We start from the raw sequence: 14,912 nt of genomic DNA, 5'->3' as shown, positions 1-14,912 counted from the left end.
CATGGTTCCGACATAACACTGTGAGAGCATTGTTGCATTGTGGAAAACAACAGCTGTTTCCAACTGCCAAAAAAAAAGCAAGCAGCAACTCCTTCCACTGACATCACCTGCTAGCAGTAAAAATGTCACCATGTGCTAAATGTCAGAATGTAAATCAGGGAGAGGAAAGATTTTTCAATGGGCAAACACTGACTCAATCATCTATACATAATTATTGTAAAAATGAAACACTTTTTTATTACATTATTTTCAATGGAGTTCCTCTTTACTGCCATAACTCTTTATCAGCCTAGATAAATATAGCATCCATTCTGCTTGTAGCTAAAACTTGTGAACTAAGAATTTACGATTCCTCTGTGACAGTCCGAGTCCCAATTGTGTGAGGATTGAGTACACAAGGAGTCTTATCTATTAGTCATAAATCAGCTAACAACCTCTCACCCCATTTAGCTGTTCTGTTTCATTTAAGGCATCTTAATGACATGTATTTATGCTTGCAAAAAAATCTATGTATTCCTTTTGATGTTGCATGTATACAGCTATCTGTTCCAACATCTTGTAAGCAAACAGGATTGAAATCTGAGGAAGGCTGCCCAGCCGGAAGCTTACTCTTGTTCTTTTAAGTTAGCCTATAAATGGTATCACCCTGATTCAAAACTTCTTGCTTTTATGGCTAACATGGTAAACTACTTCACTGCTTCACTAAAGAGGCTTTCCTTATTAATATATAGGGATAAGCTTTCACAGTGAGAGTGTTGTCTTATCACTCTAGTCCTTAAGTTATCACCTTATTTTCACATGCAGTAGGTGGAGAGGGGAGGAGCACAAGCAGGCAGGATGTAGCTCCACCCACCCACTGCTGCCAGGAAGATTACAGCAAGCCTGTGTAGGACAGCAACAGAAGGAGAGAGAGAGAGGCTGTGTCTGTGTGTAGTGTTTGTGCACAGTGTATGTGTATACACACTTGGTGTCTCTCTCTCTCTCCCTACCTCTCTGTCTATGACAATGAGCATGTTTACTCAGCTTCCTTGGTCGCCCATGGCGAGGCCTATTCTGAGTGGAACCTGTCCTGTTAAACCTCTGTATGGTCTTGGCCACCATGCTGCAGCTCAGGGTCAGAGTGTTGGCAATCTTCTTATAGCCTAGGCCATCTTTATATGGAGCAACAATTCTTTTTTAAGCTCCTCAGAGAGTTCTCTGCCATGAGGAGCCATGCTGAGCTTCCAGTGACCAGTATGAGGGAGTGTGAGAGCGATAACACCAAATGTACCACACCTGCTGCCCATTCACACCTGAGACCTTGTAACACTAACCAGTCACATGACCTCAGGGAGGGAAAGGGCTGGAACCAATTCCTTCCTCTTCTAAGTTCTCTCCTAGGACATCATTTTTCATCTTCTGCTTAAAATAACGTCTCAACACTCTGCAAATTTATGTTTTTGTTGCTGGTGGCTTAAATGGCCATTTATTGATAAGATATGAACATATCACCAAGGAGAAAACTTAGGAAATAAGTGAATTGGATTGGGCCCTGAAATGTCTAATTGAGTAGAATTTTGACATTTCTCACTTAGGGGTGTCCTCACTTTTGTTGCCAGCAGTTTAGACATTAATGGCTGTGTGTTGAGTTATGTTGGTGGGACAGCAAAATTTACACCATTATACAAGCTGTACACTGACTGCTTTACATTGTATCAAAGGGGTAGATTCATGAAACTCTGGGAATATTACCGCACATACTGAGAGGAAGATGATCTGTACTGTGCCCAGCAGGGACAAATTTGTTAGTTAGTTTATTTAGGCTTTTGAATATCTAATGTTTATCACTCACCAATGCTCATCCTTTTAATAAAGTCTTCCTCCTTAGATGTCACCATCAGGTTCCCCTCCTCCATAGGCTGCTGATCACTCCTCACATATGTGTCTTCTTCTTCTTCTTTATTTGTCCTCTTCATGTCACCCTCCTCCACAGACTGCTGATCACTCCTCACATAGGTCTCTTCTTCCTGTTTAATTGTCCTCATCATGTCACCTGTCTCCACAGACTGCTGATCACTCCTCACATACGCCTCTTCTTCTTCCTCTTTACTTGTCCCCATCATGTCACCCTCCTGCATAGACTGCTGATCACTTCTCACATATGTTTCCTCTTCTTTCTCTTTACTTGTCCCCATCATGTCACCCTCCTCCATAGACTGCTGATCACTCCTCACATATGTCTCCTCCTCTTCATCTTTACTTCTCCCCATCAGGTCACCCTCCTCCATAGATTGCTGATCACTCCTCACATACGTCTCTTCTTCTTCCTCTTTACTTGTCCTCATCATGTCACCCTCCTCCATAGACTGCTGATCACTCCTCACATATGCCTCTTCTTCTTCCGCTTTAATTGTCACCCTCATGACACCCTCCTCCATAGACTGCTGATCACTCCTCACATATGTATCTTCTTCTTCCTCTTTACTTGTCCTCATCATGTCACCCTCCTCCATACACTGCTGATCACTCCTCACATATGTATCTTCTTTCTCTTTAATTTTCCTCATCATGTCACCCTCCTCCATAGACTGCTGATCACTCCTCACATACGTCTCTTCTTCTTCCTCTTTAACCACAGCACTTACATGTATCAGTTCTCCACCCTAATCACACAAAATAAGAAGCACTTTATAATGTGAACACAGATAACAGCATAGACAACAGGAAACCATGTCACATAGTTTGGGGTCTCTAATGACACTCAGTTCCACCTACCTCATAATGGCGGGGGGTGGTGGGAACTTCCTGTAGACAACCACGTTTATAAAGAGGACCTGTATATCTCTTTGGTGGGTTTCTGTTACTGCATACATCTGTAGGAAACACACACACTGACTGAATACTATGGGCTCAATTAACTAAGCGTTACCACATTGGAAAGTAAAAATTACAGACTAGTGAGGTAAATTACCGGCTTGTGCAGTAAATACATACAAAATGTCAATAATGTCACTAAGATTAGAGCATTTGGTAAAACAAATAAAATGTTGGGTATTTTTAAGATCTGGCTGGACCTGTTGATAACTAGAAATCAGCATGTGGTAAAATTGACAGACTAGGGAGAAAGCCAATAGGAAGAGCAATCTGGTCCTGCTACTCATCCCATTTGATCAGATGCACTGCCGGGCGCTACATCAGAAAGAAAAAACAAAATACAATGAAGAGACATTTAAATTGGCTTCCATGTATCCCTTTAGACATGCAGATCTATATACTGGTACACAGAAGAGGGCCCTTTAGTGGAATGCATACACATCTAAAGGGATGCAGGAAGCCCTTTACTCTCTAGTAAGCCATCACACAGGAATGGGTTATGCAGACACGTGTAGGAGAGAACCTCAGCTTGCTGCAGAGACCTCCCCCACAGCTGTGAGACTTCTGCATTACTGAGCAGGTCTTACTGAACTGAAGCAACATTTCTCAGTAAATTACCTATTAACGCATGTGTGACAATCTTAGTGCACTTGGGAAAGAAAAGTCTTAAATACAGAATTCAGTATTTTACCAAACACTTTTTGTTTTTTATTTGCGCCAAACTGCCCTTAGTGAATTGAGGTCATTGTCTGTTTGTGTTTATCAGATGAGGGGGATCTAGGAGGACCCCAAGCACTGCTTCCTCCATTAAAAAAAAAATTAAGACTCTCCTCTTACCCGGTGATGTGAGGGGCGGCTGATTCTCCATAATGGCATCCTTGTAGAGGTCTTGGTGTCCTTCTATATACTGCCCCTCCTCCATGGACAAGCTGATGGTGCCATCTTGACACCTTATAGAAACCTGACACACACAATAATACAGTCACCACCCAAACACACCCCTTACTGTTACAGGATAATGTCCCATAATTCCAAGCACCGCTCACCTCTCCTGTCAGCAGCTCCATCATCTTCCTGGTGATTTCCAGTATCTTCTGCTTGTTGTGTCCCTCAGATATCAGGGAGTGAGGTGGGGGCACCGTGATGGTCACATGATCACCAGACTTCACTGGAGGAAAACTCTGTATGGAAAGACCAAACATCAATGTCACATGACTGTCCAAGAATTCACTTTCACCTCTCCAGTCAGGTGTGTTTTATTAATAGAGATAAGAGTGATGTCATGTGACCTCCAAAAATCCTCCTCACCTCTCCAGTGAGCAAATAGATGATCTCCAGGGTGAGGTTGAATATCCTCTCGGTCATGTGACTCTGGTCCTCGTCCATACTCAGTGATTTGGTCATGTGATCTGTACAGGATGCTGCTGCCTTTGGAGAGATAATAAGGGGAGGATAATCTAGGTTATACGGCTGTCAGTGGTGAAACTGCCAATACAGGATCCCCCTCCCCCCAGCACTCACCATTGCTGTCACTTGTGGGTGGTAGGGCCATGCAGAGTATTGCAGGGAAGCATAATAAGCTGGTTTATAGCTACCTGTGCACTTTACTCACAGCATGCTGCAGTCCTGTCCTCCCTCTGCCTCCTCTCCAACTGGCCCTCTCTCCTCACATCCCCATCCCACTGTTACCATTCCTGTGATGTTACAGCAGTGCTGGTAGTGGTAGATGGATGAGGATATGAGGAGAGGCAGAGACTGAGGCTAATGGGAGCAGAGGACTGGAGCACACTGTGACAGCTAGCTATAAACCAATGTAATCCTTCCTCTTACTACTCTGCATGGGGGTGGGGGAAGGGAGCAATACTGGAGTGTGGGCATGGCTATATTGGGAAAGAAATGGCATTACTGGGGTGGTTGACATTACATGTGGAGGATAATGGCAATGCAGGGGACACAGGGGGGGGGGGATATGGCTATACTGGGGGAGAAATGGCATTACTGGGGTGGGGGATATTACATACTGGAGGATAATGGCAATGCTGGGGGACACAGGGGGACATGGCTATACTGGGGAAGAAATGGCATTACTGAGGTGGGGAACATTACATACTGGAGGATAATGGCAATGCTGGGGGACACAGGGGGACATGGCTATACTGGGGAAGAAATGGCATTACTGGGGTGGGGAACATTACATACTGGAGGATAATGGCAATGCTGGGGGACACAGGGGGACATGGCTATACTGGGAAAGAAATGGCATTACTGGGGTGGGGACATTACATACTGGAGGATAATGGCAATGCTGGAGGACGCAGGGTGGACATGGCTATACTGGGGGAGAAATGACATTACTGGGGTGGGGGACACTACATACTGGAGGATAATGGCAATGCTGGATACACAGGGGGACACGGCTACACTGGAAAATAAATGGCATTACTGGGGTGGGGATATTGCATACTGGAGGATAATGGCAATGCTGGGGACACAGGGGGACATGGCTATACTGGGGAAGAAATGGCATTACTGGGTTGGGGGACATTACATACTGGAGGATAATGGCAATGCTGGGCACACAGGGAGGACATGGCTATACTGGGGGAGAAATGGCATTACTGGGGTGAGGGACATTACATACTGGAGGATAATGGCAATGCTGGGGGACACAGGGAGGACATGGCTATACTGGGGGAGAAATGGCATTACTGGGGTGAGGGACATTACATACTGGAGGATAATGGCAATGCTGGGGGACACAGGGGGGGGGGGGACATGGCTATACTGGCTAAGAAATGGCATTACTGGGGTGGGGAGGACATTACATTCTGGAGGATAATGGCAATGCTGGGGGACAAAGGGGGGGGGGGGGCATGGCTATGCTGGGAAAGAAATTACATTACTGGGGTGGGGGGCATTACATACTGACCCTAACCCTGGCTATCTATACCGAGGCAGCTATCCCTCCCAATGCTGGATAGTGTAGTGGTTAAGGGCTCTGCCTCTGACACGGGAGACCAGGGTTCGAATCTCTGCTCTGCCTGTTCAGTAAGCCAGCACCTATTAAGCAGGAGACCTTAGGCAAGTCTCCCTAACACTGCTACTGCCTATAGAGCGCATCCTAGTGGCTGCAGCTCTGGTGCTTTGAGTCCGCCAGGAGAAAAAGTGTTTGTCTTTTTTTTATTTTTTTTATTTATAGTGAGGCACCTATTCCTGGCTATCTATACTGAGGCACCTATTCCAGGCTATCCATATGAGGCACATATTCCTGGTTATCGATACTGGGGCACCTATTCCTGGCTATCAATACTGAAGCACCTATTCCTGGCTATCAATACTGAAGCACCTATTCCTGACTATCTATACTGAGGCACCTATTCCTGGCTATCCATATGAGGCACCTATTCCTGGCTATCTATACTGAGGCACCTATTCCTGGCTATCCATATGAGGCACCTATTCCTGGCTATCTATACTGAGGCACTTATCACTGGCTATCTATACTGAGGCACCTATTCCTGGCTATCAATACTGAGGCACCTATTCCTGGCTATCAATACTGAGGCACCTATTCCTGGCTATCTATACTGAGGCACCTATTCCTGGCTACCTATACTGAGGCACCTATTCCTGGCTACCTATACTGAGGCACATATTCCTGGCTATCTATACTGAGGAACCTATTCCTGGCTATCTATACTGAGGAACCTATTCCTGGCTATCTATACTGAGGAACCTATTCCTGGCTATCTATACTGAGGAACCTATTCCTGGTTATCTATACTGAGGCACCTATTCCTGGTTATCTATACTGAGGCACCTATTCCTGGTTATCTATACTGAGGCACCTATTCCTGGTTATCTATACTGAGGCACCTATTCCTGGCTATCAATACTGAGGCACCTATTCCTGGCTATCTATACTGAGGAACCTATTCCTGGCTATCTATACTGAGGAACCTATTCCTGACTATCTATAGTGAGACACCCATCCCTGGCTATCTATACTGAGGCACCCATTCCTGGTTATCTATACTGAGGCACCTATTCCTGGTTATCTATACTGAGGCACCTATTCCTGGTTATCTATACTGAGGCACCTATCCCTGGCTATCTATACTGAGGCACCTATTCCTGATTATCTATACTGAGGCACCTATTCCTGGTTATCTATACTGAGGCACCTATCCCTGGCTACATATACTGAAGCACCTATCCCTGGCTAGCTATAATGGGGCACCCATCCCTGGCTATCTATACTGAGGCACCCATTCCTGGCTATCTATACTGAGGAACCTATTCCTGGTTATCTATACTGAGGCACCTATTCCTGGTTATCTATACTGAGGCACCTATTCCTGATTATCTATACTGAGGCACCTATCCCTGGCTATCTATACTGAGGCACCTATTCCTGATTATCTATACTGAGGCACCTATTCCTGGTTATCTATACTGAGGCACCTATCCCTGGCTATCTATACTGAGGCACCTATCCCTGGCTATCTATACTGAGGCAACCATCCCTGGCTATCTGTACTGAGGCACCTATCCCTGGCTATCTATACTGAGGCAAGCAAATTGGGGAATTGGGGGAAGGAAGGTTCACAATCAATGACCCATTATTCTGACCCTTCACTAGGTGAATATAACCCAACCACCACAATTGTAGTCAAACAATTACGCTGTGGCAGGATTGCCGTGAAAAAAGTAATGGATTTTTATCATTTCCTTAGTGACTTACCAAAGTATAAAAGGTGTGCCTGGACACATCATATTAAAAACAACAGCGCTTTTGTACATTCCTGTAGCATCACACTACCACCAAACACACCATCCAAGCAATCAACATGCACACGAGCCCATTGCAGAGAGAAAAATATATATATTCCAAATTCTCCAAAAATCCTCCAGACTCAAAGGCTAGGAAAGGTGGACATTTCTCTGGTGTCTGGCGTTGCGATCACTACGTGGTAGCACTCAGACCTTGTCTGTATCTGTGTTCTAGCATAGTTTCCAAAGGTGTTGATGATCAAGGAACTCACACCTTACCATTAGGAATATTAAATTGTATTATTTGTTATGACCTTCTGCTTACCTGACTATTCCTCTGAACTCTGATTCTGTACCTTGCTATTTCTGATATCCTGTTGCCAAACTCTGCTCGTTCCTGGACTCTGTATCTGCCTCCTGATTCTGTACCTTGCTATTCTGATACTCCGTTGCCAAACCCTGTCCGTTCATTGGATTCCGTATCAGTCTCCTGAATCTGTACCTTATCTGTCTGTGTGTTAACGACCTGGCTTGCCGACCTCGAGAACTGGCCTTACTGTTAGAGGCAGTTCCCAGACCTGTTAGTGACACCCTCTCACTGGTGTCACTTACGCTCTGTCCTTCCTACTCTCAGCCTAGCTCCTCCCCCGGGAGAGTCTAGGCCAACGGAAGGAACATACTTCTTCGCAGTACTTATAGTATTGCTGTTGCACTTAACACTCACTTGTTATCTCAGGTGTCCAGAGGTTAGTAGATATATCGGATTATCGGTGATACTGCAGATCATCAATAATCGGGTATATTCTGTATTCTCAGTGACACTGCAAGTCACCGGTAATCAGACCCTCTCTGTGTTACACCGATCGTTACAGCTAACCAACACGTCCCATAACATGGATACCAGTCATCAGCGTAGCAAAGCACAGCTGTGCACAACACTTTGATCACAGTCATATGAACCTCGCTTATGCTCACGACTCTAGCAGCTTTAACTTCATGGAAGCATATAATAACATGAAAACTCTCTGCAGGGGCCCCTGTTGTGTATGTATGCATGCTTCATCTCTCCTCCAATTACCGGCTCCGCTCTGCTCCTTCATCAGGCTGCCGATCCAGTGAAACACGTAGCTTACAAACTATATCGTTACTCCTCAGACTGGAACTTGTGTCTTATCATGTATCAGTGCGCAGCGGTATCCTTTCACCTCTGCACTATACTAGGAACTTTGAGTGTCTTTTTCATGGGAGAGCCCACTATCCCCGACCGGCTTGATGGCCTCCTGGATGGAGCTGCCTGTCAGAGTTCCGGGCCGCCAAGGGGGAGAAGGCTCATTGATGAGTCAGGTCGGCAGTCCAACCGCAGCACAAGCCGACTAGTATCAACCGGCACTTCCAGTCTTCATCAGGGCCTATCTATACCGAGGCACCTATCCCTTGCTATCTATACCGAGGCTCCTATCCATGGCTATCTATACTGAGGCACCTATCCCTTGCTATCTATACCGAGGCACCTATCCCTGAATATCTATACCGAGGCACCTATCCCTGGCTATCTATACCGAGGCACCTATCCCTGGCTATCTATACCGAGGCACCTATCCCTGACTATCTATACCGAGGCACCTATCCCTGACTATCTATACCGAGGCACCTATCCCTGGCTAGCTATATCGAGGCACCTATCCCTGGCTATCTATACCGAGGCATCTATCCCTGGCTATCTATACCGAGGCATCTATCCCTGGCTATCTATACCGAGGCATCTATCCCTGGCTATCTATACTGAGGCACCCATCCCTGGCTATCTATACTGAGGCACCTATTCCTGACTATCTATACTGAGGCACCTATCTCTGACTATCTATGCCGAGGCACCTATCCCTGGCTATCTATACTGAGGCTCCTATCCATGGCTATCTATACCGAGGCACCTATCCCTTGCTATCTATACCGAGGCACCTATCCCTGACTATCTATACCGAGGCACCTATCCCTGGCTATCTATACCGAGGCACCTATCCCTGACTATCTATACCGAGGCACCTATCCCTGACTATCTATACCGAGGCACCTATCCCTGGCTAGCTATACCGAGGCACCTATCCCTGGCTATCTATACCGAGGCATCTATCGCTGGCTATCTATACCGAGGCATCTATCCCTGGCTATCTATACTGAGGCACCAATCCCTGGCTATCTATACCGAGGCACCTATCCCCGGCTATCTATACCGAGGCACCTATCCCCAGCTATCTATACCGAGGCACCTATCCCCGGCTATCTATACCGAGGCACCTATCCCCGGCTATCTATACCGAGGCAACTACTCCTGGCTATCTATACCGAGGCAACTACTTCTAGCTATCTATACCGAGGCAACTACTCCTGGCTATCTATACTGAGGCATCTATTCCTGGCTATCTATACTGAGGCACCCATCCCTGACTATCTATACTGAGGCACCCATCCCTGGCTATCTATACTGAGGCACCTATCCCTGGCTATCTATACTGAGACACCTATCCCTGGCTATCTATACTGAGGCATCTATCCCTGGCTATCTATACCAAGGCACCTATCCCTGGCTATCTATACCGAGGCACCTATCCCTGGCTATCTATACCGAGGCACCTATCCCTGGCTATCTATACCGAGGCACCTATCCCTGACTATCTATACCGAGGCAACTACTCCTGGCTATCTATACCGAGGCAACTACTTCTGGCTATCTATACCGAGGCAACTACTCCTGGCTATCTATACTGAGGCATCTATTCATGGCTATCTATACTGAGGCACCCATCCCTGACTATCTATACTGAGGCACCCATCCCTGACTATCTATACTGAGGCACCCATCCCTGACTATCTATACTGAGGCACCCATCCCTGGCTATCTATACTGAGGCACCTATTCCTGGCTATCTATACTGAGGCACCTATTCCTGGCTATCTATACTGAAGCACCCATTCCTGGATGTCTATACTGAGGCACCCATCCCTGGCTATCTATACCGAGGCACCTACTCCTGGCTATCTATTCCGAGGCAACTACTCCTGGCTATCTATACTGAGGCACGTATTCCTGCCTATCTATACTGAGGCACCTACTTCTGGGTATCTATACTGAGGCACCTATCCCTGACTATCTATACTGAGGCACTTATCCCTGGCTATCTATACTGAGGCACCTATCCCTGGCTATCTATACCGAGGCACCTACTCCTGGCTATCTATACCGAGGCACCTATCCCTGGCTATCCATATGAGGCATCTATCCCTGGCTATCTATACTGAGGCACCTATCCCTGGCTATCCATATGAGGCATCTATCCCTGGCTATCTATACTGAGGCACCTATCCCTGGCTATCCATATGAGGCATCTATCCCTGGCTATTTATACTGAGGCTACAAACACAATTGCTAACTCCCAGCTAGAGCAATTTCCTGCCTTTATCTGGTCAGCAGATGCCAGTCAGCCAATCAGGTGTACTATTATACACCCTTTGCCTGCTGTCAAAATCTAGCAGGAATTGCATAAATTAGCATTCAGGTGGGAGGCTTCGGTTGGAAGCAATCGTAGATTGCATCGGTTACAGGAACGCCCCGTGTAGGCACATCTCCCACACGGTCCCATGATTGGCTGACTGGCATCTGCTGACCAGATGAAGGCAGGAAATTTCTCTAGCTGGGAGTTAGCAATTGTGTTTGTTGCAGTTAGCATTCAGTTTAGAGGCAGTGGGGGGGGGGAGTTCCCTGGAGGTGAGAGGTCCAGGGCTTGCCCACACTTCCCTCTAGGTATCGCATGGTGGTTTGGGGGCCCCAGCCAGTGAGAGAGGCTGGGGCCCCCGGCTGTAGTGCAGACCAGTGTTTGTGTATCTATACTGAGGCACCCATCCCTGGCTAAACTGAGACACCGATCCCTGGCTATCAATACTGAGGCACCTATTCCTGGCTATCTATACTGAGGCACCTATTCCTGGCTACCTATACTAAGGCATCTATCCCTGGCTACCTATACTGAGACACCTATTCCTGGCTATCTATACGGAGGCATCTATTCCTGTTTAACTATACTGAGGCATCTTTTCCTGGCTACTTATACTGGGGCACCTACAGTATTTCTGGCTACCTACACTGGGAGCACCTATTCCTGGCTTCCTATACTGAGGCACCTATTCCTGGCTACCTATACTGGGAGCACCTATTCCTGGCTACCTATACTGGGAGCACCTATTCCTGGCTACCTATAGTGGGGCACCTATTCCTGGCTACCTATACTGGGAGCACCTATTCCTGGCTACCTATACTGGGGCACCTATTCCTGGGGCACCTATTCCTGGCTACCTATACTGGGAGCACCTATTCCTGGCTACCTATACTGGGAGCACCTATTCCTGGCTACCTATACTGGGGCACCTATTCCTGGCTTTCTATACTGGGGCACCTATTTCTGGCTTCTTATACTGGGGCACCTATTCCTGGCTTCCTATACTGGGGCACCTATTCCTGGCTACCTATACTGGGGGCACCTATTCCTGGCTACCTACACTGGGAGCACCTTTTCCTGGCTTCCTATACTGGGTCACTTATTCCTGGCTACCTATACTGGGGGCTCCTATTCCTGGATACCAATACTGGGGGCACCTATTCCTGGCTTCCTATACTGGGAGCACCTATTCCTGGCTACCTATACTGGGAGCACCTATTCCTGGCTACCTATACTGGGAGCACCTATTCCTGGCTACCTATACTGGGAGCACCTATTTCTGGCTACCTATACTGGGGCACCTATTCCTGGCTACCTATAGTGGGGCACCTATTCCTGGCTACCTATAGTGGGGCACCTATTCCTGGCTACCTATAGTGGGGAACCTATTCCTGGCTACCTATAGTGGGGCACCTATTCCTGGCTACCTATACTGGGGCACCTGTTCCTGGCTACCTATACTGAGGCACCTGTTCCTGGCTACCTATACTGAGGCCCCTGTCCCTGGCTACATATACTGAGGCACCTACTCCTGGCTATCTATACTGAGGCACCTATTCCTGGCTACCTAGACCGGGGTACCTATTCCTGGCTACCTATACTGGGGCAGGTATTTCTGGCTACCTATACTGGGAGCACCTATTCCCTGGCTACCTATACTGGGGCACCTATTCCTGGCTTCCTATACTGGGGCACCTATTCCAGGCTTCCTATACTGGGGCAACTATTCCTGGCTTCCTATACTGGGGCACCTATTCCTGGCTACCTATACTGGGGGCACCTATTCCTGGCTACCTATACTGGGGGCACCTATTCCTGGCTTCCTATACTGGGGCACCTATTCCTGGCTACTTATACTGGGGCACCTATTCCTGGCTACCTATACTGGGGCACCTATTCCTGGCTACCTATGCTGGGGCACCTATTCCTGGCTTCCTATGCTGGGGCACCTATTCCTGGCTACCAATACTGGGAGCACCTATTCCTGGCTACCTATACTGGGGCACCTATTCCTGGCTACCTATAGTGGGGCACCTATTCCTGGCTACCTATAATGGGGCACCTATTCCTGGCTACCTATACTGGGGCACCTGTTCCTGGCTACCTATACTGAGGCACCTATTCCTGGCTACCTATACTGGGAGCACCTATTCCTGGCTTCCTATACTGGGGCATCTATTCCTGGCTACCTATACTGGGAGCACCTATTCCTGGCTTCCTATACTGGGAGCACCTATTCCTGGCTACCTATACTGGGGCACCTATTCCTGGCTACCTATACTGGGGCACCTATTCCTGGCTACCTATACTGGGGCATCTATCCCCGGCTACCTATACTGGGGCACCTATTCCTGGCTACCTATACTGGGAGCACCTATTCCTGGCTACCTATACTGGGGCACCTATTCCTGGCTACCTATAGTGGGGCACCTATTCCTGGCTACCTATAATGGGGCACCTATTCCTGGCTACCTATAGTGGGGCACCTATTCCTGGCTACCTATAGTGGGGCACCTATTCCTAGCTACCTATAGTGGGGCACCTATTCCTGGCTACCTATAGTGGGGCACCTATTCCTGGCTACCTATACTGGGGCATCTATTCCTGGCTACCTATAATGGGGCATCTATTCCTGGCTTCCTATACCGGGGCACCTATTTCTGGCTACCTATACTGGGGCACCTATTCCTGGCTACCTATACTGGGGCACCTATTCCTGGCTACCTATACTGGGGCATCTATCCCTGGCTACCTATACTGGGGCATCTATCCCTGGCTACCTATACTGGGGCATCTATTCCTGGCTACCTATACTGGGGCATCTATTCCTGGCTACCTATACTGGGGCATCTATCCCTGGCTACCTATACTGGGGCACCTATTCCTGGCTACCTATACTGGGGCACCTATTCCTGGCTACCTATACTGGGGCACCTATTCCTGGCTACCTATACTGGGGCACCTATTCCTGTGTGGGGGACCGGGTCTAAATTTCGAATTAGGGCCCCAAGGACTGTAGCTAAGCCACTGGGTTGGTTTGTGGCTACACTTGGTATGAGTGTGAAGATCAGGATGGCCACACTTGTTTTAGGACCCTTGTGAGATGGGCCCCCAGGCCATGAAGAGCATCCAGGGGAGGCAAGGAACATTAAAGGGGGGGGGGGGAATTCAAGTTTTGCTGGGGGCCTTATGAATTGTAGTTATGCCACTGCTTGCATTGTATAAAAGGAAATAAATATTGTAGCCTCCATATCACTGTCACTTCAGGTGTGCTATAATGCCCATCAGCAGTAGAAGGTGCTGGGGTGCGGGTGATAAATGAATCAGGCTCACCTGTAACAATGGAATCTCATGATTGGGCACCTCTGCATCTGCCATGGCTCTGTGTACAGCACACACACTCTCAGGGACTTCTGGGAAATGGCAGCCAGTGGGCGGTGGCATCATGACATCATACATGCTATGTGAGGCTGTGGTCGCCATTTTGTAGACTGGCAGGAGGTATCCATACATAGTACTGTCTGCCCTTATTATGTAGAGTCATGTAGTGTGGGCAATTATCAGATGTATAGGAGTTTTATACCTCTGTACACTGGGAACTATTCAGAACACAATTATGTGGAGAGCATAAGGCTATAAAGTAGGACATTAGCACAAAGGTTAATAAATATAATGCTCTGCTGCCATCTAGTAGTCATTTTTTAGAATTACACTTGATGGAATAATTTCTTAACCCTTAGACTGCCAGTTATTTGTATTTATTTATTTCATTCTTTCTTTCTTTCTTTTTTAAAG

At 47.3% G+C, this 14,912-nt stretch overlaps 1 protein-coding gene across 1 annotated transcript in view; it reads right to left on the bottom strand.

Moving 5' to 3' along the window:
* LOC137537264 (zinc finger protein 850-like) overlaps positions 1-14,600 on the bottom strand; it is an 82,040-nt gene extending 67,440 nt beyond the window's left edge. The window contains exons 1-6 of the mRNA XM_068259350.1: positions 14,451-14,600; positions 4,162-4,281; positions 3,900-4,034; positions 3,691-3,814; positions 2,755-2,852; positions 1,832-2,642 (exon numbers count right to left, since the gene is read on the bottom strand). Coding sequence (XP_068115451.1) covers positions 1,832-2,642; positions 2,755-2,852; positions 3,691-3,814; positions 3,900-4,034; positions 4,162-4,281; positions 14,451-14,600 — 1,438 coding nt within the window. The remainder of the gene's footprint in view (positions 1-1,831; positions 2,643-2,754; positions 2,853-3,690; positions 3,815-3,899; positions 4,035-4,161; positions 4,282-14,450) is intronic.
* Positions 14,601-14,912: the final 312 nt, after the last annotated feature.

The sequence above is a fragment of the Hyperolius riggenbachi genome, chromosome 10 (assembly GCF_040937935.1).
Source record: "Hyperolius riggenbachi isolate aHypRig1 chromosome 10, aHypRig1.pri, whole genome shotgun sequence".
Lineage (NCBI taxonomy): Eukaryota > Metazoa > Chordata > Amphibia > Anura > Hyperoliidae > Hyperolius > Hyperolius riggenbachi.
Note: the sequence above shows the minus strand (reverse complement) of the source record. Positions and strands in the feature narration are given on the sequence as shown.